Source organism: Ctenocephalides felis, unplaced genomic scaffold (assembly GCF_003426905.1).
Source record: "Ctenocephalides felis isolate EL2017-DRISC unplaced genomic scaffold, ASM342690v1 CF-g0.4_SCAFFOLD_01886, whole genome shotgun sequence".
NCBI classification, from domain to species: domain Eukaryota; kingdom Metazoa; phylum Arthropoda; class Insecta; order Siphonaptera; family Pulicidae; genus Ctenocephalides; species Ctenocephalides felis.
This window is the reverse complement of record NW_020538040.1, coordinates 50,634,020-50,659,670: the sequence shown is the minus strand read 5'-3', so window position 1 is coordinate 50,659,670 and position 25,651 is coordinate 50,634,020. Positions and strand designations below refer to the sequence as shown.

Here is a 25,651-nt window from a genome sequence, read left to right as displayed (position 1 = left end):
TATCATTAAAATTATATAAATATTTTTTAAAAATTGATTTTTAGTTATTTTGAATTTAGTACACAAAATATTAGATATAATCTAGAAGGGTAAAAATATATTGATTTTAAATTTATTTATTATTATCGATATCAATAAATAAAACAATCCCTGTCATAATTTCACATTTTAGTAATATTCAATATGTAGTAAATTGGTTAAGGATGTAAGTTCGACTACCATAGCAAAAGAATTAATATTTTTGTTAGATTAAAGTTATAGAATTTAAGAAATGCATTTCAGAAATAGTATTTATTATTTTGATATAAAGATCTTGATATCAAAATAATAAATACTATTTCTGAAATGCATTTCTTAAATTCTATAACTTTAATTTAACAAAAATAATAAGTGAAATAAATAAATTAATTTTTAATTATTCTGGATTTAGTTAATGGCATTAACTATTTGAGACTACTTATTCAGACGGGCGAACTAAAAAATCAATAAAAAGATGTCTGCATATTAGTAAAACCTATTATAAATACATACCTATTATATAATATAAATCTATTTGAGGCCATTTTTAAAACGTTTTACTTGCCACGGACCACAGGTGGTTCACGGGTAGCATTCATTAGGCGGTGTGGACAACTGGCGGTGGTCCACGTCCATTGTTTATCATCCGGAGACGTTGGCTACCCTTTGTCCGCGAACGTTTATAATTTTTTAAATAATTATATATTTCGATTATTATTTATTATATACTTTATATTAACTAATTCACACAATCATTGAGACCTTAACGCTAATAACTGCAAAAATATACGTGATAACCCTTTTTGCTCAATAACACAAGGACTTATCATTCGCACGCATACATTCTTGTATTCCAGAATAATCAAACGTTTAAAATGTAACAGTATCAAAAAAGTTAGTTTTTGTTTCTTTATTTTTGTGATTTCAATAATTTACATTTTAAATTAATGTTTTTTTTTCAGCACGAGCCCTAGTCACTTAGAAAATGTCAGAGAATCTCATAGTTTAACTTTTACTTCACCTTTATCAAGTAAGTGCTTATTTGATATCTGTAAATATAATATGCATGTTGGTATTCCAAAAATAAAATGAGATGACAAATTTCTCAAACAGGAGGGTGTATCTAATTTTCAATTTTTGAGTTTATTTACTAGTTCCGAAAGCATGTTCATAGATTGTAGTAGAAAGCATACTAGTTTGTTTTTGATAGGTAAAAGACGTAAATTCGGCAATTTGCTATTAGTGTGAAAATTGTATTCGGCTATATAACGATTTATATAAGATATTAAAGCCCGAATTGTAGAGGATTATAATCGAATGTTTATATATATATAATATATTATAAGTTTTAATAATGATTAACAATTTATATTTAATTTTATGTATTAATTATCAAACGATAATTATACTTTAGCAAATTGAAACATTCGAATTTGGAATTAGTATACAATGAACCCTAGTAGAAACCCCAGCGAACTATTCGACTAACATGTTTTCACAAAGCTAGAAATTTTTTAAATGATTTTATTATCTGTTCATTAAGATAGTAACATTCTGGTAGACATCTGGCGGTTGCGTCATCATCCCTTAAATTTTTAAAAATGTAAAAACAAGGTTTTTATAACCTGCTCCAAAATGGGTCAATTTTTAGGGCGTATTCGTTTAACTGTTCAAAGGTATATGTAAACAGCCAGAACATTCTGACGGTTACAAGGGTCTGCCAGTCTAGTATAAAATAGTCACGACGCACAAGGGTATGGGCACATTGCCATACATAATCGGCCCCATCCTGGTATTTAAATAAATAATTTATACGCCATTTTGAAGGTCTTCTTGAAAAAATCCGATATATCAATCTTCAATATTGTACCTCACCTTATGGCCGAGATACCAGTGAAAATATGCCAAATTGTCCCCCTTTTCAAACTCACTTTTTGGCATAACCATAACAGATATCGAAAAAGAAATTAATTGATTCCACACACATTGGATTAGACCATATAATGTAGAACAATTTATGCCAAATAATCATTTATTATTAGCTAAAAACGATAAAAAGAAATCAATTCATGTTTTCGGGTAGTGCGTTTAGTTCGACTACTTTCTTATTAGCATTATTCGAAAGTCTATTGTTTTTTTTGCTGCAAATATTGTTTAAATCAAATTTGTGGAACACATTGAGAAATTTTCGAAATTCCGATTTGCTTCGCGTCCGAACGGATTCTATGCGGGGTAGTATTAGCATTATTTAAAATATCATTTAAAAAAATTCTAGCTTTGTGAAAACAGGTTACTCGAATAGTTCGCTGGCCGTTAGGCTATAAGCGAAGTACAAAACGATCGAGTAATTAATTTGAACTTGTGCACATTATACCTAACTTAGTTTTAAACGCTTATATTTAAAGTTATTTATTGTAGGATATTTCGAGAAGAAAAACGCTATCCTGTAGATTTTCATTTGATGATTGTATTTAGTAAAAGTCGCCAAAAAATGTGACCTCAACACCAGATTTCCAGTTTCATCGAATAGAATTTTTATTATCTCCACATATCTAATATAAATTAAATAATAATTAATTAATTCGTTGCTTTATTCATCTATGCTACTTCATTTAACTCAACCATGAACCACAATTGGTTCAAAATCCTTAAACTTTGACTTGCGATAAGAACACCGTAGATATTCAAATGAATTGATATGAAAAATCGTATTAATTATTAAAACTCACGAAGGGCGTATATATTACAAATTATGACTATTTCCTGAATATATTTATTTTTTTATTCCTTGGCGTACTTATCAATGTCTCAAATGATTATGCTGTAACGCTTAAAATTGATAAATTCAGTTTTCAAACGCAAGGTCAGAATAATATTTAGTGATACTATACAAATATAAAACACATGATATTTATGGAAACCATGTGTCTTCTAGATCGAAATCAGTTCATAAAACAAAATAACATCATGACACGAAAAACATTTTTATAACCTTTTACCCAATTTTATAAACCTGATGTACATCATATTGGAGGCCTTCAATGGATTAAAAATTTATAGTATCTCATTGAAATAGTAAAAAGTTGAGATTTAATTATAAAAACCGATCAAAATGGCTACTGGCAATAATTCACTAATGGAAGAAGAAATAGCTCTCATGCAACAATATCTTAATGGTGAGAAATACTTGTTTATTTTTAATTTACAATTACATATGTTGGGTCAAGTAAAAAGTTCATATCGTTTATTTAGTGAAACTCAACAAATTTTTTATGGGGTGAAAATAAATTTATTCAAACTAAATATGCTTCATTAATATCGACAATGTTTCGCCATTATTCGAGAGGAGCCATGATGCCATCGGTGAAAAACTTCTGTGGTTTCTGGTTGAAATACTGAATCGAGCGCTTTTTACAAGCTCTTTTTGAAATCAGTTTAATTCTATAAGATAGTTTTGCAGAGATCGGATCGGAACAAATGTTCGGAACAAAAATTTCTCAACTAACTTTTGGCAGATCATCAAATAAGTGTATGGTCGGGCTTTGTCATGATGGAAGACAATATCTTCAATTAAGGCCGTTTTTTCTAATTGTCTGGCGTAATCTCTTTATTTATTTAAAGTAGGATTGATAATTAATGGTCTGATCAACTGGAAGTAGCTCACGAATAACAATTATCTTCCAATCCCACCACAAACACAGCATCACCTTTTCCAGTGTCATTCCTCACTTGTAAACGTTTGTCGTTGCTCATCATAACTAAACTATGGTTTATTTCGCCTTCGATTGTTGTATACTTTTTCTTATCAGTTATGAAATGTTTCAGAAATGGTTCGATTTGAAAGTCCCACACATCGAGCTTCCTTCTGTACTTAGCTTTATGTAATTGGTTAAAAACAGTTTCCTGATCAATTGCTAGTTCCCTCCTAATATCGGCAAAGAGCTGATTTACTTATTTTGCTCTACTTTTTTTCACAAGCCTACGCAGCGCTCTTCCCTCTATCATAATAATATTGCAAAATATAGCGATTTTTTACATTAGTTTTCTCCATTTTCAAACACAAATAACTTTTGAACTACATCACACATTTTTTCGATTATACCATCAAAATAATGCTCGAAGTGTCACCTTTCACTTGTAATAATGCACTTCATGAATTATTTGTAACTAAAGCCGTCTATCACGGAAAACGAAACGATTTTTTTTTTACTTTACCCAATATTATATGTGTTAAAGCACGTCAAAAAGTTTCGAAACTTATAAATATACTGCGTGTGCGTGATATTTTGCTGTAGGGCAAGTTGCACCAACCTATTAAAGGCGAACCATATTTAATTTAAATTTAGTGGAATCATCGTGCAAAGGCTTGATAAACGCGATGAAACTAGTGCAAACGATACCTGATTTAAACATTTTCAATCGAACTCGTACGCTCTACCGAAAAAAAGACCTAAATTTGCCCGAACAGTTGGTCATATTAGTAGAGAAAAATACTCACAGAGGAGAAAACGCTCGCGTTGAATAGCACTTATTGCTTGTTGTGAAAAAGAAAATATCATTTAACATGTATTATTTTATAAGAAAATTTAATAAATATATGTTTATTCATTATGAAATTATAATAAGTAGCATGTTTTTTGAATTTTCTGGGAACCATGCTCCAGGGGCTCAAATGCCTCCAAACTAATAAAAACAAATAATCTGGAAGCTCTTAATATTAACTCTATATAATAACAAACTAATATTAACAAAATCCGTACTCCAACCAAAATTTATTTAGAAATCTAGATATATTTAAGAAATATAGATATATAAGTATTTTATTTTATTAATGATATAATTTTCTTTGTAGATCAGCTGGGTTTGCGAGCGAAGGATAATTCCGATTTAACTCGCGGATCTATGCGAGAGCAGGAGGAACAGCTGAATATATTGCGTAAAGAAAATTTTAATTTGAAATTGCGTGTATATTTTCTAGAGGAACAAAAATCGGAGAACACCAGTTATGAAGCATGCAACAAGCAAAATATTGAACTTAAGGTAATTATTTTTTTTAAAAGTAACTTTAATCCATTCAAATCTCTTCAAAACTATTGATTAAACTATTTGATTCGAGTTAAAATCATTGCAGCAGAACTTGATGTTAAATGGTTTATTTTAATTTTTAAACCTTTCGACTCGAATGCGGCAAATTACGTATTAGCTATGCAATTCGCGTGTGGAAAAGAAAAACTTTAATATAATTCATAATTTCATAATTTCTGAAAAGGGTAGACTGTTTCACCAAAAATTAGGTTGCACCGAACTTGCGCGATTTAAGTGTTTTTATTGCTTTGAGCAGCTAGTTTTACTATGGACCTAAACAAAGTCAATCTTATAGCCGCCCGACTTCATAAAACTCAAATGCATTCAAAGTTTCATGGTAGAGTGCATTTACCTTAAGTAGTACAAGGGATTGGTGAATAAATTACGGTTTACTAACATCCGATCGTCATTATTCGTTCCAATGAAAAAATGATATTGAGGCATGTCAGGACCATATAACACATAAACTCCTTTATTACTTCCTATGCAACTTTTTTGTTATTAATACTGCATATTGCACTCTCATGATGATGATAAACGTAGCGTAATCATAGATTTTAAAAATATGCATATTCGATTTTAATAAATTTTTAATTATTTTATATGAATATTTTAAAATTTTATTTCTTCACTGTCTAAAGTTTAGACTCTAAACAAATGGATTTTAGAAGTTTATCCAGGATTTTAAAACGATCTCGTTATCCTTTAATTTTAAACGGTTTTTGAAAATCTGATTTTCCAAAAATTTAATTTTTTCACAATGTCAAAATAACTTCTATATTATCAAAGACCATTTTTTCAAATGATTTTTTTTGCAAACAAAAAAATCTTAAATGTTTTGCAGATTCCGATTTTCAATTTATTAATTAATTATATTTAACTTCCCGAAGGAGAAGTTTATGTTTTCGTCAAAAAATCCGATTCTCTAATTTTATATTTTCTCAACGTTTTAAGCCATTCTGAATCGAATGAGACCAAATTTGGAAAAAGTATGTGTGTATGCGTGTGCGTGTGCGTGTGCGTGAACAGATTTTTTGCTATGAATCGACGTTTTCTCAAAAAACGGCTGAACCGATTTCAAAAATTTAAAAGCCATTCGATGTATCTCGATGAGGACTATCGTTTATCACTTGTGTGCGACGATCGGCTTAACTAAATTGTTTTTCGGCGATTTTCACGATTTTTTTTTGGTGATAGATATCATGGTCTTCTAGATCATACTAAAATATTACGGCCCTACGACAAGCCGTTTAATTTTAAAAATTTGTCAAAATTTGCAAAAATTAATATCGTTTTTTTGGCATTTGTTAAAATTAAAACTTTCATCGACGTTTGCTCAAAAACGCCTGAACTGATTTCAGAAATTTAAAAGCCATTTGATGTATCTCAATGAGGGCTATCGTTTGTCAGTTGTGTGCGACGATCGGCCGAGCCGTTTCTTTGTAATTTGGAAAAAAGTGTTAAACTTTTCGTTCACATTTAAGTTCATACTACCGAATCGATTTTAAAAAATCAAAAACTGTTCGATAGATATTAGATGGGAATGACACTGATTAGTTTTAGGTGAAAATATACCGAGCCGCTTGTAATTAACTGTTGAAAAAAAAAAAATTAAGCCGATTTTTATGGAACTTTTTTGGCAATATATATCATGGTCTTATAGAATTTACTGAAATATTACGGCCTTACGACAAGTAGTTTAATTTTTAAAATTCATCGAAGTTTGAGAAAAATAGTTTTTTTTTGACGTTTGTTAAAATTAAAATTATACGATTTACTTCGTATAACCATAGAGTACTTGGTCTTAATCAACATACTAAACCATTAAAGTCCTACGGAAACTAGTTCAATTATAAAAATTGTTGATTTTTGAAAATACTCTGAGTTAACGTGTTTGTTCGTTTTCATGTTAGGTGTGATAAATCCACTCGGAATACATTTATTCACTCATAAATTATTTTTTATTGATTAAGTCGATTATTTACACATATTTGGAAGTTCATGTAACTTGCCTCAAGGCAAAATACCAATACCTATTAGTTATGTAATCAATTTACAATTTTGATTAAAACTTGGTTAATTTGCTTACCTTCATTTTTGTTATAGATTGAAATAGAGACTTTGAAAGACGAAATTGATGAAAAACAAAAAATATTAGAACAAGCAGCACAAGCGATTGAGGCAATGGAAGAGAATCAAACAGAAATGAAAACTAAATTTGATGAGAAGGTTCAAGAACTTCAAAATAAGATTTCTGATTTGGAGGTGAATAAAATCATTTCATTCAATACATATAAAATTAAATTTCTATTTATAATAGTATTTTCTTATAATTTTAGGATGGCCAAAGATCTAGTGGTTATTGTAACAGTTGTAACAGTGATTGTAAAGAAGTTGAGAATAATATTCCTAGTACTATAAATTCAGTAAGATCCTGCAGTTCGTCATTTGAATTACGAGATGACATGTTTAAGAAACAGAACATAGTGTCTGATTTAGAGAATAAGGTAATAGTATAGTGTTTTTTGTAACCTTAACATAATTACCAGTTGATGGATTTCGCTGCTTGCTATCATAGTTGCTTCATGTCAAATAATCTGCTAAAATGCGATCCATGTTTATTGAATTTTGATATAATTTTCTAAATGATTTGCCCTTACTACTTGTTATACTATCTAATATTTTATTGTATAATCTTAATAAATCATAATTATTATAAGCTAAAACTCCCTGGTGTAGAAATTCAAGAAAATTGTTTTTTTTTTATTACATATTTTTCCAATTTAGAAAATATGTGTACAAGAAGATTTCTTAAAATTTAAATTATTTTCTTCCTCTTCTGTTTCTCTCCTTTTTTCTTTTTCAATAAGATTTCCACGTTTTCTCGGACTTTACTGAACCGATTCATTTGAAATTTTCAGACAATCTACTTTATGGTCTTGTATTTAGCTTATACTAGCCTCATCCCTAAATTTAAATTTTTGCTATATTTTTTTTATGTGAAACTCAAAATGTGGTGAGAAAAATGATGCTTTTTTTCAGTCGCCATTATGTCAAAAAATTTTTTTTTAACTTAGTCCTAGTATATGTCATGGCGACATCATTCTAGATTAATAATTCTTTTTTTCATTTAGGACTGCTAGGAAGGCTGCAATATCAACAAACGCTAATTTTTTAAATTTTTTTTTTTTTTTACTTTTTTGTGTACTTTTGTAACATTGGTAAATAAATTATAGAAAAATGATAGTAAAAAAATTGATTGCTTTTTTTACAATGTTTTAAATGATCTAAATGAAAATTTAGATATAAATGAAATAAAAGTTAAGTCTCTACACTAAAATACCCCTTATGCTGATTTAATGACCCATATTAATTTTATTAAGGATACAAATATAGAATTTAAATATTAAGTAGAATTGATTATTTTTGGGTTCCATATGGATCATATAATTACACTTTATTTATTACAATACTGTATTTTAAAAATATTTATAATACTTTTTATTGCTATTTTGAATTAGCATTAATATTGAATTATATTTATCTTTCTTTTTTTATTACTATCAAGAATGTTATAGTTCAATAAATTACACTACAAAAATATATTGTAGCTTAGTAAAAAAAAAAAAAATATGTGATGATAATCTGTTTTCTATATACAGTTTAATTAGTTGTGAATCTTGAGAAATTATTATTCTGTCACATAAATTCATAATTTCATGTTTTCATATTTTTAGATTATGGATTTACAAGCAGATTTGATGAAACGCGATGGAGTAATAGCTGACATTAGGAATAAGTTAGATTCTCAAATTGGAATTTCAAATAATTTGGAATTACTTTTGGAGCAAAATGGAATGACTATAGCCGAATTACAGCTGAAAGTTTCAAGTTACAAGTCACAAATTTGTGAACTGGAAGAATGCTTGGATCTTAAGGATAATGAATTAAAGACAGTTCAACAAAAGTTAAATACCATCCAGCATGGAGAACCCAATCTTGTAGAAAACCGTGCTAATGATTTTAATAGAGTAAGGAATTCTTCTTAAAATATTTGCCTAAAATTAAATGTGAGATATTATTAAGTATCACAATGCATGTTTATTCTTTTTTTTTCAGTAAATTTCAGTAAACTGAAATATAAATAGTAGTTAATTGAACTGTGGTAAATAATAGATAAATTAATATTTATCTAATAAAATAGTTGCATTAAAATTAGTTTTGCTACATGTGAAATAAGTGTGCTTTACAAAGGAAATTATCAACACAATACTAGCTATCATTTTTTATTGTTTAGATACAAGAAATCATGCATTTGAATGAGTTGGTTGCAAAACGAGATTCTATAATTAAAAAACACGAAGAAGCTCATAGATGTGCTTGCAAAGTTATACAGTCATTCATGCAAAAAAATAAGGAGATGAGCAGAGAGCTGGACACATTAAAGAGAACACAGGTATAATACCAAATTAATGTACATTTTTATATTGAATATATAATGTTATTAGTCTTAGTTATTTTTCTTATATCTTTACAGTTTGAACGAAAAAATTCAGATAAAAAATATATTTCTTTTTTAATTTATTGCAAAAATTATGTTACAATATTTTTATCTTATGTGATGGCAATAGTTCATTCAATATTAAAAAAAATTCCAAGTAAAATTGAAATGATTAGTTGATATAGTATTATAACTGGAAATTTTTATTTTGTTTTTAATTGCAAGAGCTAATTTTAGTTTGGACTATCCTACTTAATGTTAATAAGGTGGGATTTGTTAACTTTAAATTTTAAGAATGTATTTCTGTATTTAATTATTTTTTACAATTTCTATATTTTAATAGTTTTCAATTTTTATTTAGCCCCATATGTCAGCTACTACAGCATCTGAATCAGAAAACTCAAGTGGTCAGTCACAAACTTTCTCAAACTTTTGTAAACATGGCAAAAACACTAATTCACCATATCTTTCTGAAGATGCTCGTCATGAAAGAGAGGTAAATTTTGTTTATCTAACTTTGCAATTTTATTTTTAAATTACATTCAAAATATATCTTTGAGTTTTGAAATGTTTATTTAATGTTACTTGCATTTAATGTTTTTATGATATTGTACTTTAGGTTTCTTTCGATCTATATTCCTATTATATGCCATTAATTATGATACTAAATTTATCCCTTACACAATACTCGAATCAAATTTACAATGAAACATATTTTCTCTCAAGTGTCTTCCTTAATTTAATGAAACAGTTTAATTTATGCTAAATTGTCTGCATCATGTAGAGTAATTTCATAAATTAAGTTATATATTTTATGTAAGTAATAATTACATACATAATAATAATTACATCTTTTTTAATTTGTGTGGTGTGTAACATTAGAGATTTTTGTAACATAAAAAAGTCATTTAACTATTTATCAAAATATAAGATCAACTTTCAACTAGTAGGAGATAATCTAATTGATTCTGAAATAAAACAAAAATACAAGTTTCTTTACTATTTATTTGTTATTTTAAACTTGAAGTTATTTAAAATGTATATGTAATATAAAAATATTTAATTACATTTATTACAGAAAATACTTGATAAATTAGCTTATATTTTATATCTGAAGTATTTTTTAAATAGTAAACTTATACCTTGTATAAGTTTCTATTCAAATTTTTACTTCCAGTTTTGGTGGAGGCTGCTGAGTGATATGATGATTGTGCCAACAAGCACTTTTTACCAGAAAATGTTCCAATTCTCTCCAAAAAAACGTTCCTAAAATTTTTATCGTTTGTCACATGTATTTAGAAATATATATTTTGTTGTTTTTTGTTTACAGAAATATAGATATGTGTATATAAAATCGACCATCAATGAGTGTTTCAGTTTTTATAAATATCTTAGTGTCAAATTGATCTGAAAATGCATGCAGACCAAAATCAATATTCCTTTTTTTTAAAAAAATTAAATGTTCAAGCACAGTTTATTTAAATAAAAAACATTATGTTGCTGTTTGCTAGATTTGTTAGTTCGCTATATAATAATGTAACTTTTTTTTTTTCAAAATTTTAATACATTGAATAAAAACACCATCATCAGCCTAATCACACACACTATTCAATAGGCAATTTTTTTGTTAATTTAAATATATATATATATATATATATATATATATATTATTTTAATTTTTAATTAATTTAATAAAATGATTCTCAGATGTAATTGCATTTGAGATTGCTGTGTTCTAAGACAGGCTATTTAGTTTAGACATAAAAACTTTGTGTATATCAATGTTTTAGAATTGTTTTTCTTTTGTTTTATAGATAGATATAGAGCTTCTTGAAAGCTTTTATAAAAAGTGCTTATCCAAGGGTGATTCTAAATCAACAACTAAGTCTGCTAATTCGAATCCACTGATGACTAAGAGCGGCGTAGAACAAAACTTGGATACTGTATGTAGTTATTTTAAGCTAAATATCTGTTTAAACAAATTTTAAATTTGAGGATGTTTTCTCTGTAGGATGGTGGTTTATCGCTGCATGTTGAATTAGTTCAAGAAAATAAAAAATTATTAAGACAAATTGAAGAACTTCGAAATGAAATTAGGTTTGTATATTTTATAATGATTTATTGTTTTAAATACCTGCTTAAAAGTAATTTTGCATTGTTCTGTATTGAAATTAGTATATAAATAGTTCTAATCTTTTATTGTGATTGTTACGTTATATTTCATATACACTGTTCTAGCAAAATGGATGATTATATAGTATTTCATTTTGAATATTATCCTAAAGGAATAACGTTTTGAACAGAATAGCCATCACATCAAAATATTTGCTCTGATGCAAGTCTGTTTTTGCAATTCCACTAAAAAATATTTCAAAATTTCTTGCCTTCCATATTTACATATTATAAGTAACATCACTTTGGAAATAAAAATCAGTTGTATTAGGTTTGTGTTAGTGATGACATCTTAAAAACTGTTCAGCCAAGTGAGTTAGTGAATATTAGCCAAATACGTATATAATCATTTATTTTGAAAAACTACTAACTAACTAAAATAAGTATGTTAATTATTTTAAAATTTTTGTTCTATTAAAATTTCTCAAATGACAGCTATTTTCAAATAAGAATATAGATTTAATTAATTCAGTTACTAAAAGTATAATTAAACAGAACTAAATTATTAAACATACTAGTTTTAATTAAAAATCTTTTTGCTGATGTCTCTGATACTTTAATGAATTAAAATGAATCTCAAGTTTGATTCCATTTTGTTATATTCATGTAATTTGCCTCACTTATAAGTATTGTTTTCACATAGCTTTTTTTTAGTTTTCAATTTTGATATCGCTTTTTGTTTTATCAATTTTAAAAAGTAAAAAGTCTTTAATAATTGAATATTGTAAAGTCAATTACATTTTAGAGCAAATACATTCAAAACTATTTACTTGTAGCTCATGATTAATTATGATGAAATTTTTATCCTAATATTTTAGAAAAAAGAAAAGTTTGATCTTATTTTTTTTTTTAATTCTTGTTTCATTTATTTTAGTTTTTTCTGCATTTATTAACATTATTTTTATCGGTAATACATGAGTAATTTCTAATGCATGTAATAACTAATCATTCAATTATAAAGTATATATTCACTTATATGTCTTTTAATTTTATAATCTTATTTACTAATTAATAATATGTTTCAATTCGACAGAAATGTACCAGAGAAGGAAAATAATGACACAATAAAACAATTACATGAAGAACTTGCTCAATGTAAAAATGAATATGATAGTGTAAAAGCTGAATTAAAAACTTTGCAAATTAGTTCAGAAAATGTCAATGTAGACAATACTCATTGGCAAGATATTTGTTTGACATTGAAGGGACATCTGGAAGAGCTAGCTGGTTTTTTGAAATCACTTCTTAGATCTGATTTGAATTTAAGTCTTCCTGATGATAAGTTCGAAAAGATCAAGCTGGCAGTTGATAAGAGTTTAGATCTATCCAGATCAGTTAGTTTATCGGTGTCTGGAATTATGAAAGAAGGCAATAGTTTAGCCCAGTTAAGTTCTTTGACAGCATACTTAGACACAAGTGCCCTTAGTGGCATAGAAAGGTTAAGTGGAGAATCAACTAACGATAATATTATATTAGATCAAGCAGAGACTATAAGTCATCTGAAAAACACAATAGTTGATTTAAAGAAACAACTTAACAATAGGCATTCTTTCAAATTTAAGTCAGATACCCGACCCAATCAAGAGTCATCAGAATCTGAAGCTTGGTCAGAACCAGATAGAAATATTTCATTTTCAAGAATGGGATTAAAAGAACCGGCGTCCACATCACCAAGTACTTCACCAAGGCGTAAATCTAATTCTTTTAAAGCTAACCAAAAAATTTTCAGTCGAAAACTTGCCATGGAGGAATCACATCAAGATGTGGCCGCATTACAAAATACTATCAAATTATTAGAGGGTCGTATTGCTGAAAATGATAAGAAGCTCTTAGAACGTGAATGTGATATGCTAAAAGCAGATAATGAATTCAGCCATGAAAAGCTTAAATTTGCTTCAGAATTGGAGGATTATAAACTTCAAAAACTTCAATGTGATAATACGTTGAAAGAGACACTTCACAAATTATCAGCATCAGAAGCGAACATTGTCGTATTGAGAGAACAGATTCATCAGATGTGTAAAACTTTATCTCAATCTGAAATGAACAACAAAGAGAAAGAACTTAAGTTTGCTCTGTTTGATGACCAGATAAACACAATGAAATCTGAAATGGAAATTAAAGATGCTGATTTACGATTTGCTGAAGAAAATTTAAGATGTTTACAACATGATATGAAAGATTTATCTGATAGGTTCACTAAACTTAAAGATGAAAATGAGAAATTGACATTGGCATTTAAGGAAAGCCTTCAAGTCAACGAAGAATTTTGCATGCAAATCAAGTCTCTCACAAAAGAAAAGAATGATTATGTTGAAAGTCATCTGAATGAAGTTGGTAGTTTAAAGAAAAAGTTTGATGATGATATTTCAAAGAACTGGGTAGCAAAAATAGATTATGAGTCCAAATGTGATGAAGTAGAAGCTGTACTTATTTTATTAGGAGAAAAGGAAACAGAACTTATACATCAGCAAACAGAAGAACAAGAAAAATTGAGGCAGCTTAAAACTGAATATCAAATGCAAATAGACGAAATGAAATGTAAAGAAGCTGATTTGCTTCAAAAGCTTCTTGAGAAAGAGGCTGATTATAAGACTTTATGCCACAATGTGGATCAGTTAACTGTGCAAATGTCAGAAGCGACTATTGATAAATCAAAGGCATCCAAAGAAAAAATGCAGTTAGAAAAACAATTATCCTTACTTAAGTCTCATTATGAAAAGAAAGTGAGAGAAATGCAATTAAAAATAAGTGAATTAGAAAAGGAATCTGCAGAAAATAAAAATAAATTAATTACACTACAAACATCCAACAAACGATTACTTGAACCATTTTGTGGCACTTCTAATGAGAATTCTTCAGATGAAGGAGCACATGATGACAGACTTGGTGTTTCATCACCTGATCTAGGAATTGATAGCGACCAAGGCAATATGTCAAATAACGAACTAATTTCTATTGAAAGGCCTCTTTTGAAAACCTTAGAACTGACAAAGTCGATGACAAATATCTTAGATTTTCATAAGCATGGTATGTATATTTAGATCTGTTTCATACATATATACACATAAATTGCATTTTACATTTTATTTTTTTTTAAATTATTTATTCATATATCTAACTAACCTTTTATGAACTAATATTAATGATGCAATTTTTATTTCCTTAGATCAAGATGAAGACAAAGTCAAGATTCTGGAACAGGAAAATATCGCTTTGCGCAAAAAAATTGTAAAAATGCGACACACTTTGCAGGAGGCTCTAGGCCAGATTGTTGCAGCTAACAAGAAAAAGCGGCAAGTTGAAAAGGACATCGCCGAGCAGTTGTGCAAAACTCATGGTGTACTCCGGCAAGTTAGAACTAACCTTGAATCAAATGCCAATAAGTGAATTGAAATATTATTGTTTTTAACTGTATATAATTGCGTGTGTGCTTGGTTATTAGGACATTACCTGAATTATGATTGTGTGTTTAAACTTGGTTATTAGGACATTACCTGAATTATGAGTGTGTGTTTATAAAAAAATTTTATTATGTGTAAATATATATCAAGTGTATAATAAATTTTTTATGGAAGCATTTAACTATTTTCTTTCATGGATTTTAACTATCTTCATTATATTTTATTACATCTGAACAGTTTTATTTTATGTGTAGTTTTATAAATATATTATTCAATACAATTTTGATGTTAAGAAACTGAATTTTTTGCAACTGAAGTTTTATCTAGTAATTTTTTTTTTTTGGAAAAGTTGAAAACTATAAGTAAGCGCTTCAAATGGTTGATCTTATATATTCATTATAATATTATGTTATATTATTTATTATGTTTTTATTTTTATTTTATGATAGAATCTTGAATTCAATGCATTAAACTTGATTCCAAAAAATATTGGTGAGCTGTATTTTGTTTATACAGCTGCCAGGCATTTGATAATATTTAGCAAGAAAAAAAAAATTATAAAGTTATTTGCCACTTCCGCGAAATTGTAGTCGTATTTAACCAGCAGATTGTTTGAAGTCGCAATTAATTGTAAACATAAGCGCTTAAACCAATAAAGTCAGGTTTGCTCCCAACACATATTTTGGGTTCTTTATGTATCTAATTTACATGATGTTTTTATTCTCTAAAGCTTAACAACGGCAAAATTTGATGACTTTTTTAGTTTCAAACATCTTGTAAAATTAATGGAATATGAATTTATACTAAACAATGGCGTATTTATACTAAACAATTGGCATGTCAATGAAACGAAGACGGCCCATATGAGTGCCATATTATTCTCATTAAATAATTTTATACAAAGAGTTTATTTCAATGAAAGCCTGGTTTTCATAAAGCTTTGTAAAATATCTACACATTCATTGAGAATCGCGTATTTTGCAAAATATAAGCAATTTAAGATTAAATTGATAGAATTGAATTGGCTCACTAAACTACAAGATGAAGAGGTGATGCAATAAATCAAATGTCGGCCTTATCCAGCAAATGCAAAAATTAAAAGTGGGTACTTACGCACCATGATATGTTTCTAATAAAATCATGTACAATTATATCAAAATTCCGTTCGCAGCGAGTCTTTAAGGACAGTATCAACCATCGTGCGAAAATTGATTACATCACAGTCAAGAGAATTGCTTTCTATTACAATTACAATGTCCATTTCTTTCCTTTTATTGCTTCAATGTATATTTATTGTTTTTTCTAACAATCTGTTTTATACGTTCTGAGAGATTTATAATTTACTAAAAATGGAAGGACTTTACACATTGCGCATTACGCATTACAGGAACTAATTTCAGAAATAAGGTATGATCGAAAAAGCACAATATTTTAATTCGGTAATCGTAACTGATTTGATAATTGAATTTCAGGTGACCCGACTTTGGGAAATGAAAGTTTATAAATAGCTGTTGTTAGTGGAGGAACAAGATAATTATTTCAAGGTACATTGCGAAACAGAGATAGGGGATATTCATAAATTAATTACTTATAGTTAGCGTCCAAAGGAATTGATGTGCCAGGTGAAATTTCTTCAAATCAGAATAGGAAAAAATACAACAGGTAAAATATATTTTGCTCACTTCGAAAGTAATGTAAGTTTTTAATTAGAATATAAAAAATATAAAAGACACTTTCGGAAATATGCCGTTATTTTCTGAATGTAGACATGCTATTTTAAACTAACCGAAATCTTTCAGCACATTTTTAATCTGCATTAATAACTATAATGGACATGTTTAGCTAAATCAAATCTTTAGTTATATCAAATAATCAAAATGAACATTTTCGGCCTGAAGCAAAAATTAAAAGACGTTCAACTTAAATTGAATATAATTGCATTAACTGGGTTTTAAAATTGCGTTTGTGTCCGAATAAGACATATTATATTTCAATCAAAATATCCAGAACTGTCACTTCAAAATCGAAATAGAATCCTTAAAAATGCAAGTTTGGAAAATGAGAGTTGTATTTTGATTTTTTTTTTAAATTCACACAACATAAAGAATTTAAAATAATTAGCAAAAGTAACAACTTCGGTATTTACTGAAAAAATGTGATAACCTGAAAATTGTTAAATTTAAAATATTTTTTAGAGATTGAAATTATTTATCGATCAAAATTTATTAATCATATTTATTGATGGTGTAAAAACCTAGATCCCAATGTCCTTATATAATAAAATTTACTTTATTTATTTATTATTTTACTTAATTTATTATTACATATTATATTTTATTTTATTATAAGAATACTTATACGGACCATTACATCAGAGCAAATATAATTTACGCATCTATCTGTTGTCTTAATTAAAAACTTGAAATTTTTTTTATAAATCATTTTTTATTAATTAGGAAATTCCGTAGTTTTATATTTTTCAATATTTTTAAAATTTAAAATTTGAATTTTTTAAATATATTTAGTATGAAATGTTATGAAAATATTAATGTAATATTTAAAATTATTAGTTTTGTTAATGGCCCTATGAGTTGAATTTAACAAGAAAAATATAGGTACATAAATTGTTATTTCAATTTATGATACAACCGTTAATTAACTTTGAATTAACATTCATACATATAAAAGAAAAATATAACTATTAAAATACTGCCCGTTTTATAAGTTATTTGAAACAGGAAAAAATGGTTAATAAATTAAAATAGAAAACAAAAAATCTATTTTTGGTCGATTGTTATATTTAATTGTATAAGATAAAATTCGATCACATTCTTATCTTTCTTAATTTTTACTTTCATTTATGGTAAACTCCTAATTTTTATTTCATGCATTAATGCGGTATATTGGATTGTACGAGAACATCTTAAAATAATATTTTGTGGTGCTATGTTTTGAAATAAATTTAAAAACAAATCCAAAAATTTTTAACGTTAAAAAAATATGATTCTGGAGTTAAATTTTCGAAGAAACTTAAATGTTATTAGCTATTAGCTAGATTAGTTGTTTATTAATAATTTAATAAAATAATAATTTTAGAATTAGTTTCAAATTAATCTAAATAATTTTTCAAGAATTAAAGTTATGATCTTACGCTTGAAATCGTTTATTTTGAGATAGTTTTTTTTTTTTAAATTACAATGTTTATTACAACTGTTAAATAGTTAACATCTAGTTATATTGATAAATAATAACATAAATTTAAATAAATAAGAGAGCAAATGATAGAATTTACATGAAAATAATATCCGTAGTATGATGATTTAATATAATATAAAACCAAATAATAATAAAAATAAAATTAATAAATAATATAAATAAAATTTCTGAAAAATAAAATAATACTAGAAAAACAATAAAATATAACAAAGTAATAATAATAGATTACTTAATTTAATTTTACTCTTTTCGATAATAAAGTGATTTTAATACAAAAGTATGAACGTTTCCGGAAATATATAATATATTACACTTATTAAGTTTATAAAATACGGCACTTTGTCTGAAGCAAATATTGTGTTTTTTTGCAAAGGCTCTGAAATTGAACTGCAATATGGATTAATTGGATTTGACGATTGCGAGGTACCATTGAGGGAAGGATCAGAGCAAATCGCAATGTGCCGCATCACACCGCATTTATAGTATTCAATGAACAAAAATTTTTGCGCGTTGTTCGTGTCAGCTGATTTATTTTGCATGAGCACATTCGAGATGAAATATAAATCAATAATATCCGACCAGGTGTCTTCAATCGGCAAAGGGGGTAACATTATCGTTAGCTATCTGTACACGTTGGCGCCTGCGCAATGATTTTAGTAATATTTGTACCTATAGCTATATCTCATAATTGCTTTTTATTGCGTTAAAGTCATTATTATTGGACTTGAGCATAAAGACCAATTTTGCTCATGTGATTTTTCAATCATCTATGATGAGATATAGCATGAATATCAAAGCCGACTACTACCCTGATACAAGAAATCTATATATTTGTAGAAAAAATCCTTTTACTAATTTTTATAATAAAGTTAAATAAAAATATTTTTTTATAAATTTTAAATTCTCATAAGCTTTGTATCCAGAAATCACTCATTCAACTATTTACAGCAATTTAATTTATTTTAACTCTTTTCATAAAATATTTATACAAATAGATATTAAAACTTAAGCGCAAAATTGTCCAACATTCAGTATTAAGATAATACTATTTTCTGTTACATGTTACATATATATATATATATATATATATATATATATATATGTATATACATGGTCTGTTCAAAAAGTACCCGGAATTACTAATAATTAAATTTCGCGGGTCTGGAGTGTCTGATTGTCAAAATTTTTTTTTTATTGTGTTGGTATACATGCCCCTAAAGTATGATGAAATTTTCAGCTATATTCACTGTTTACTTTGTCTGTGGTAGTCGCTAAGGTTCGACGTGTTTTTCTGAGCTCGGCGATTTTTACAATGGAAGAATTGAAAAAGTCAAAGAATTTGTATTAAATTTTGCGTAAAAAATGAAATAAAGTGTTGCAAAGTGCAAAAATTCACCAGATATGGCTCCGTGTGACTTTTTCCTATTCCCAAAGTTGAAGAGACCCATGAAAGGACGGCGGTTTTCCTCGATTGAAGAAAATCGCCGAGAGTGCTCAAGGACATATCAAAAAGTGAATATCAAGGGTGCTTCGAAAATTGGAAAAAACGCTGGCATAAGTGTATTATATCTGGGGGGGACTACTTTGAAGGGGACCACATTAATGTAGACGAATAAATAAATATTTTTTTGAAAAAACGAAAATTACGAAAACTTTTTGAACAGACCTCGTATATATATATATGGATTAATAATGGTTTTATATGTTATTATGACACAAAATTAAAATACAAGTGTTTTATTATTATTATTATTATTATTGAAATTAATTAGATGAAATTTCTTACATATTATTTATTTAGTTTTAATTTTTATAGTTAAATTGATTACCACTGAATGAAGGCTAAGATGCTAGCCGAAACGTATGGATTTTAAATAAATAAATTTCTAAGAACTTTCATACTATTTTTATTGATGTAACGCTCGACTTTTTAACTCAAATTAAACGTATTATACCAACATCAAATTCAAGACTATTCAAAAAAATGTATATATATATACACATATATTTCTAGCGCCCCCCCCCCTATTAATTTTAACTGTTTTAACAGTTTATCATTAAAATTATATAAATATGTACATATTATTTTTAAATTAATTTTTAATTATTTTGGATTTAGTTTTATCTAGGATTTTTAATTATTTATGATTTAGTACACAAAAAATTAGATATAATCTAAAAGCGTATAAAATACATTGATTTTAAATTTATTTAGAAAATCGAGGCGATTCGCCGGTTGATTATTATCAAATATTTTTAAATTTTCAATTATTTTTAACGTATGTGCAATATTAATATTTGGATTTTGAAACATTTTACTTATTTATTATGCGATTTATTCTATTGAGCAAATCATGCCAGGAGAGCTAAAAAAAACTAGCTTTCATGTATTTCATGTTGGATTTTTTAAATTTTAATTTAATTTAATTTTTCATTATATACAATACCAAAAGTTGTGGCGTAAAATTCTCCTTATTGATATCGTAAGACCCGAATTGTATTCATTCTTGTTTTCCCGTAATTGTGATAATTTTTAACGTATTTTAGAAGTATTGTCCAAAAATCAGTAAAAAAAAATGAACAAAAAAGAAAATACACATTTTTTTAACTATATTGAATTTTTTTTTATTATATTCGATATGTATTATTTCTGCATATTTAATAATTATTAAATTTAGAGTATGGACACCACTAGGTATAAAAAAAGCCTTAAGATTTTTGTTCCAAAGTAAATTTTGCTTTCATTTTTTAGATTTGTTCCATTTCCATAACCCTAATCACGCATGTCTTCAACATTCAAATTTCATCAGAAGCGAAACATTTGGAACAAAAGCAAAAGTTACAATTCAATTTCTCGGAATAAACATGCCATTTTCTAAGCACTGACTCCCCATTTTTTACTTTCCCGATTATTCCCGATTAATTTGTTTATATTTTTAACAAGTTCCGTTTCAACTAAATCAGCTCGCAATTTTTCGTCAATAATTTCAAACTTTGTAGGTTTGAGCTTACGGGATTGAACACTAGATTCTTTCTATATATATATATATATATATATATATATATATATATATACAATGTGTTGACGTTTAGATATTAATTGTAATTTATATGTTAGGTATTAGCAAAACCATAAATAGCATATTTTTTAAATCGTACCTTTTACAATAAATATTTGCTCAGTTGAACACCATACATGGATCAAAGAATTTTTGTGCCTGATTAAACTGTCCTTTCGTGCTTCAATGAAATCACGGTTGATCGCTTCATTGACTCGACGCAAAATTAGGGTGAGATGTCATGTACTAACAAAACTAAACACTCCTAAAACGTACGTTTCCAGTATGCCTGAATGATTTAGGCTCTTTTCTTACTTGACCAGTATAATCCTTTTGTAACAGTTTTGCTTTGAAATTGACTAACTTAAAAAAAATCGATAATAAAAAAATCCTTTAATTAATTCATATAATCTTATGAAATGTGCTCATGTGCAATAAGTATAGACGAAAAGTAGTATTTAAAAGAAAGTTTAATTATTTATTGTTTAAATGTCTAAATTATAGTTATAACTTTTGTGGAACTCTTTTTGTTATATTTCTGTATATTAAATAATTATGTATGATATAAGGTTCAATTTAATTATAATTAAAAATATAATTTTATGCTAGCTACGGCATGTTAGTTGAAATAGGTCCTTACCATAGTAACGTTAAGCATGCGTTTCCAATATCGCGAAAGAGTGGCCACTAACAAATACTACATTCTACCCGTCTGTCGTTACTTCAAATTGAAGCAATTATTACATCTGGCACACGCACCGCACGCACCTTCGTTTGTTTAGGTATTATAAATATTCATTAACTACATAATTGATATTACAGTTCATTAACCACCTTGTTGAATTTTCGGTTATATTACTAAATGATATATGGACTAAAAATAAGGCCCAAACTTGATTCCAACATTTAGATTTTCAATAATATTGCATATCAATTATAATTTCTTTCAATTATTTATAGAAATATTTTTTTTAAAAAGTACAAATATCAATATTAATTATCGACAAGATCGAAACTTAATACAATATTGCGTATCAATAATACATAATTTTATTTAATTATTTACTGAAAATTCTTAAATATTAATTAGTTTATAATATTTGTATTATTATTTTAAATCTGATTTGTTAGAAGTTTTGACATTAAAAATTGCCATAATTATTGCAAATTGAATGCAGTAGAAGCAAAGGTAGTTATGGTACTTTTAAACATTAATGAACTCCCAGGAGCTTTTAAATATTGAACGTTGAACTTAAGTCATATATTGTTGCTGCATGCAACCAACGAAATCTGCGCACGGTACTCAAGTGCATAACTCGAGTTCTTATTGCGGATGTTTATTTTAGTTATGGTGTCTGTCTCTTTAGATTTATTAAAATAGACAATAGCAAATTCTCATTATTTCTACGTGTGTGCATTTAACACTCTTAACTGAAAACTTCTACCTTAAGAACTGGTGAGATTAGTATTTACTTTTTGACTAAATTGATAATATGCAACGCATAACAATTAAGGGTAAATATATTATAATTAAACTGTAAAACAATTTAATTTTTTTTAAATGTGGATGAACAAATTACAATATATTTTATGGAAGATATATATAACATACACTCACACACACACACACACACACACATATATATATATATATAATAAAATTGTTTCTTGGGCATCCATCCAGTAAATAAAAAACAGTTTTAATGAAAAATGTTTTTATTTAGAGAACATACGTTTCGGGTCTTGATTTGACCCATCTTCAGGGCTACAATTAAATAATTCAGGGTTACAAATTAAAACAATATAAAAAATACATAATTAACAGACAAAAATAAGTAAAACAATGTATATGAAAAGTATATATGAAAAACAACAATAAAATAAACAACTGTAAAGAAACTCACCATACAAAAAAACTTTGAAAAATAACACAAAATTGCACGAAAAAAATAAATATGAAATAAAAAATTGATAAAACGTCGAGTATGAAAATTTATAAAATAAATAAACGTTTTGTCAATTTTTTATTTTATATTTATTTTTTTCGTGCAATTTTGTGTGTTTTTGTGTTATTTTTTAAAGTTTATTTGTATGGTGAGTTTCTTTACATTTGTTTATTTTATTGTTGTTTTTCATATATACTTGTCATATACATTGTTTTACTTATTTTTGTCTGTTAATTATGTACTTTTTATATTGTTTTAATTTGTAACCCTGAATTATTTAATTGTAGCACTGAAGATGGGTCAAATCAAGACCCGAAACGTATGTTCTCTAAATAAAAACATTTTTCATTAAAACTGTTTTTTAATTACTGGATGGATGCCCAAGAAGCAATTTTATTATATTATTTCACCATCTGAAGAAAAACTTCTCGCTTTATATATATAATATATATATATATATATATATATATATATATATATATATATATAACATTATTCGTTCGTTAAACTAAATACTTCTAAATTACTATTATTATTATTATTATTTCTTTCTTTGTTTGTTTTTTCTTTTTTTTTTTGTTTTATATAACTGTTATTGTTATATTGTTACAATTCTTAATAATTAGTTATTTAAACACTTACAATTTAAAAAACAAAAAAATTTGAGAAACATTTTTTTTTTTTTTTTCTTAATTATTATTTTCATAAGACTGTTATTGTTAAAATACTTAATAATTAGTTAACTAAAAACTTATAATTCAAAACACTTTAAAATTGTGAAACAAAATTTTAATTTTTTATTTTGACTGTTATTGTTAAAATACTTAATAATTAGTTAACCAAAACTTATATTTAAAAACACTTAAAAATTGTGAAACAAAATATTTCCTTCATCAAAATACCTAAAAATTTGTAAAAGAAAAAAAAAATTGTAAAAATATTTGACAATAACAATAAAAATGATAATGATAATATTAATAATAATAATAATTACAATAATATAAGATACTTAAATTTGTTAAAATATCATAAAATAACCTAAAATTTGTTAATATTGTAAAAGTATGTATTGTAAAGCTTATTAAAATTACTTATTAAATTTTTAAAAACACTTGTAACAAACAAACTAGTTATATTTAAAAAAAAAAGAAAATATAATTAAGTAAATATAAATAAGTTTATAGTAAATAAATTAAGTAATAAAATAGCTAATAATTAATTAAATTATATTAAACCTATAAAATATTGACTTAAGCCTTATTATAATATTAAATATTATACCGACGGCTTGTAAAAATAAATAAATAAATAAATAAATAAATATATATATATATATATAGTTTAAGTTTTTCTAGATAGTTTTCTAATATTATTTATGATTTCATTTTTATGAACCAATTGTAAGAGCTTTTTTAAATAATAAATTTAAAAGTAATGAAAATAATAGTAATTTGTTATTTGTAATTATTACCACGTTTCGGGGATATGGGAGTCTTCTCTTGGGAAACTTTAACGTATTGAAATGAAAAATGTTTTAAAATGTACATTTACTGAAAATTTAATAATACATTCAATAAAAAATATATATAAAATAAAATTTTATTTACTGAAAAATATAATATATAACATTTTTAATTCAAAATTTCTTCCAAATTCTGATCGTGACCTTTTGTCGTTTTAGTTTAATTTCTTTACAATATTTTGATTTTTGTTACCTTTTTTTAATTCATTATTAATATTTTTTTGCTTGTTTCTACCCTTTCTTGATTCATCTTTTTTTCAACTAGCTAATATTTTCAAGAATTCGATATTAGATCAGCATTTGTGAACCCCGTTGATTTTATAACGTTTTACTTTGCATTTCGTTTCCTATTTACAATTTGTTCTTTTGTGATTGAATACATAATTTTTTTATTTAACTTTCAGTATATTATTTTATTTTATTACTTTGTTTTTTATCATTAAACGATGTCTTTAAATTTGCGAGAGCGTTTTTTTTTCAGGTTTGGTATGAGTTGATATTTTTTATATTTGTTATATAATATGTATATAATATAATATATATTAAAAATCTGGAAAGACAACTTTTATTTTAATATATTATAATTTTCTGTCGGAAGAAAAGTATTCTCCTGCGTACTGAGTACGTACCTGTGTCATAGCGATGCCCTAACGCTGAGTCCGCCATCATCCGCAGAGTACGGTGTCGCTAGTGGTCTCGATAGAGTCCATAAACAACGCTCCCGTTAT

At 26.5% G+C, this 25,651-nt stretch overlaps 1 protein-coding gene across 3 annotated transcripts in view; it reads left to right on the top strand.

Annotated features, from left to right (window-relative positions):
• LOC113377440 (centrosomin-like) overlaps window positions 1-15,350 on the top strand; it is a 28,224-nt gene extending 12,874 nt beyond the window's left edge. For all 3 annotated transcript variants that reach the window (XM_026617761.1, XM_026617758.1, XM_026617759.1), the window contains 11 exons: window positions 981-1,048; window positions 4,871-5,058; window positions 7,210-7,368; window positions 7,443-7,610; window positions 8,841-9,134; window positions 9,401-9,559; window positions 9,966-10,100; window positions 11,419-11,547; window positions 11,616-11,701; window positions 12,810-14,806; window positions 14,946-15,350. In XM_026617761.1, coding sequence (XP_026473546.1) covers window positions 981-1,048; window positions 4,871-5,058; window positions 7,210-7,368; window positions 7,443-7,610; window positions 8,841-9,134; window positions 9,401-9,559; window positions 9,966-10,100; window positions 11,419-11,547; window positions 11,616-11,701; window positions 12,810-14,806; window positions 14,946-15,166 — 3,604 coding nt within the window. In that variant the 3' untranslated portion in view covers window positions 15,167-15,350. The remainder of the gene's footprint in view (window positions 1-980; window positions 1,049-4,870; window positions 5,059-7,209; window positions 7,369-7,442; window positions 7,611-8,840; window positions 9,135-9,400; window positions 9,560-9,965; window positions 10,101-11,418; window positions 11,548-11,615; window positions 11,702-12,809; window positions 14,807-14,945) is intronic.
• Window positions 15,351-25,651: the final 10,301 nt, after the last annotated feature.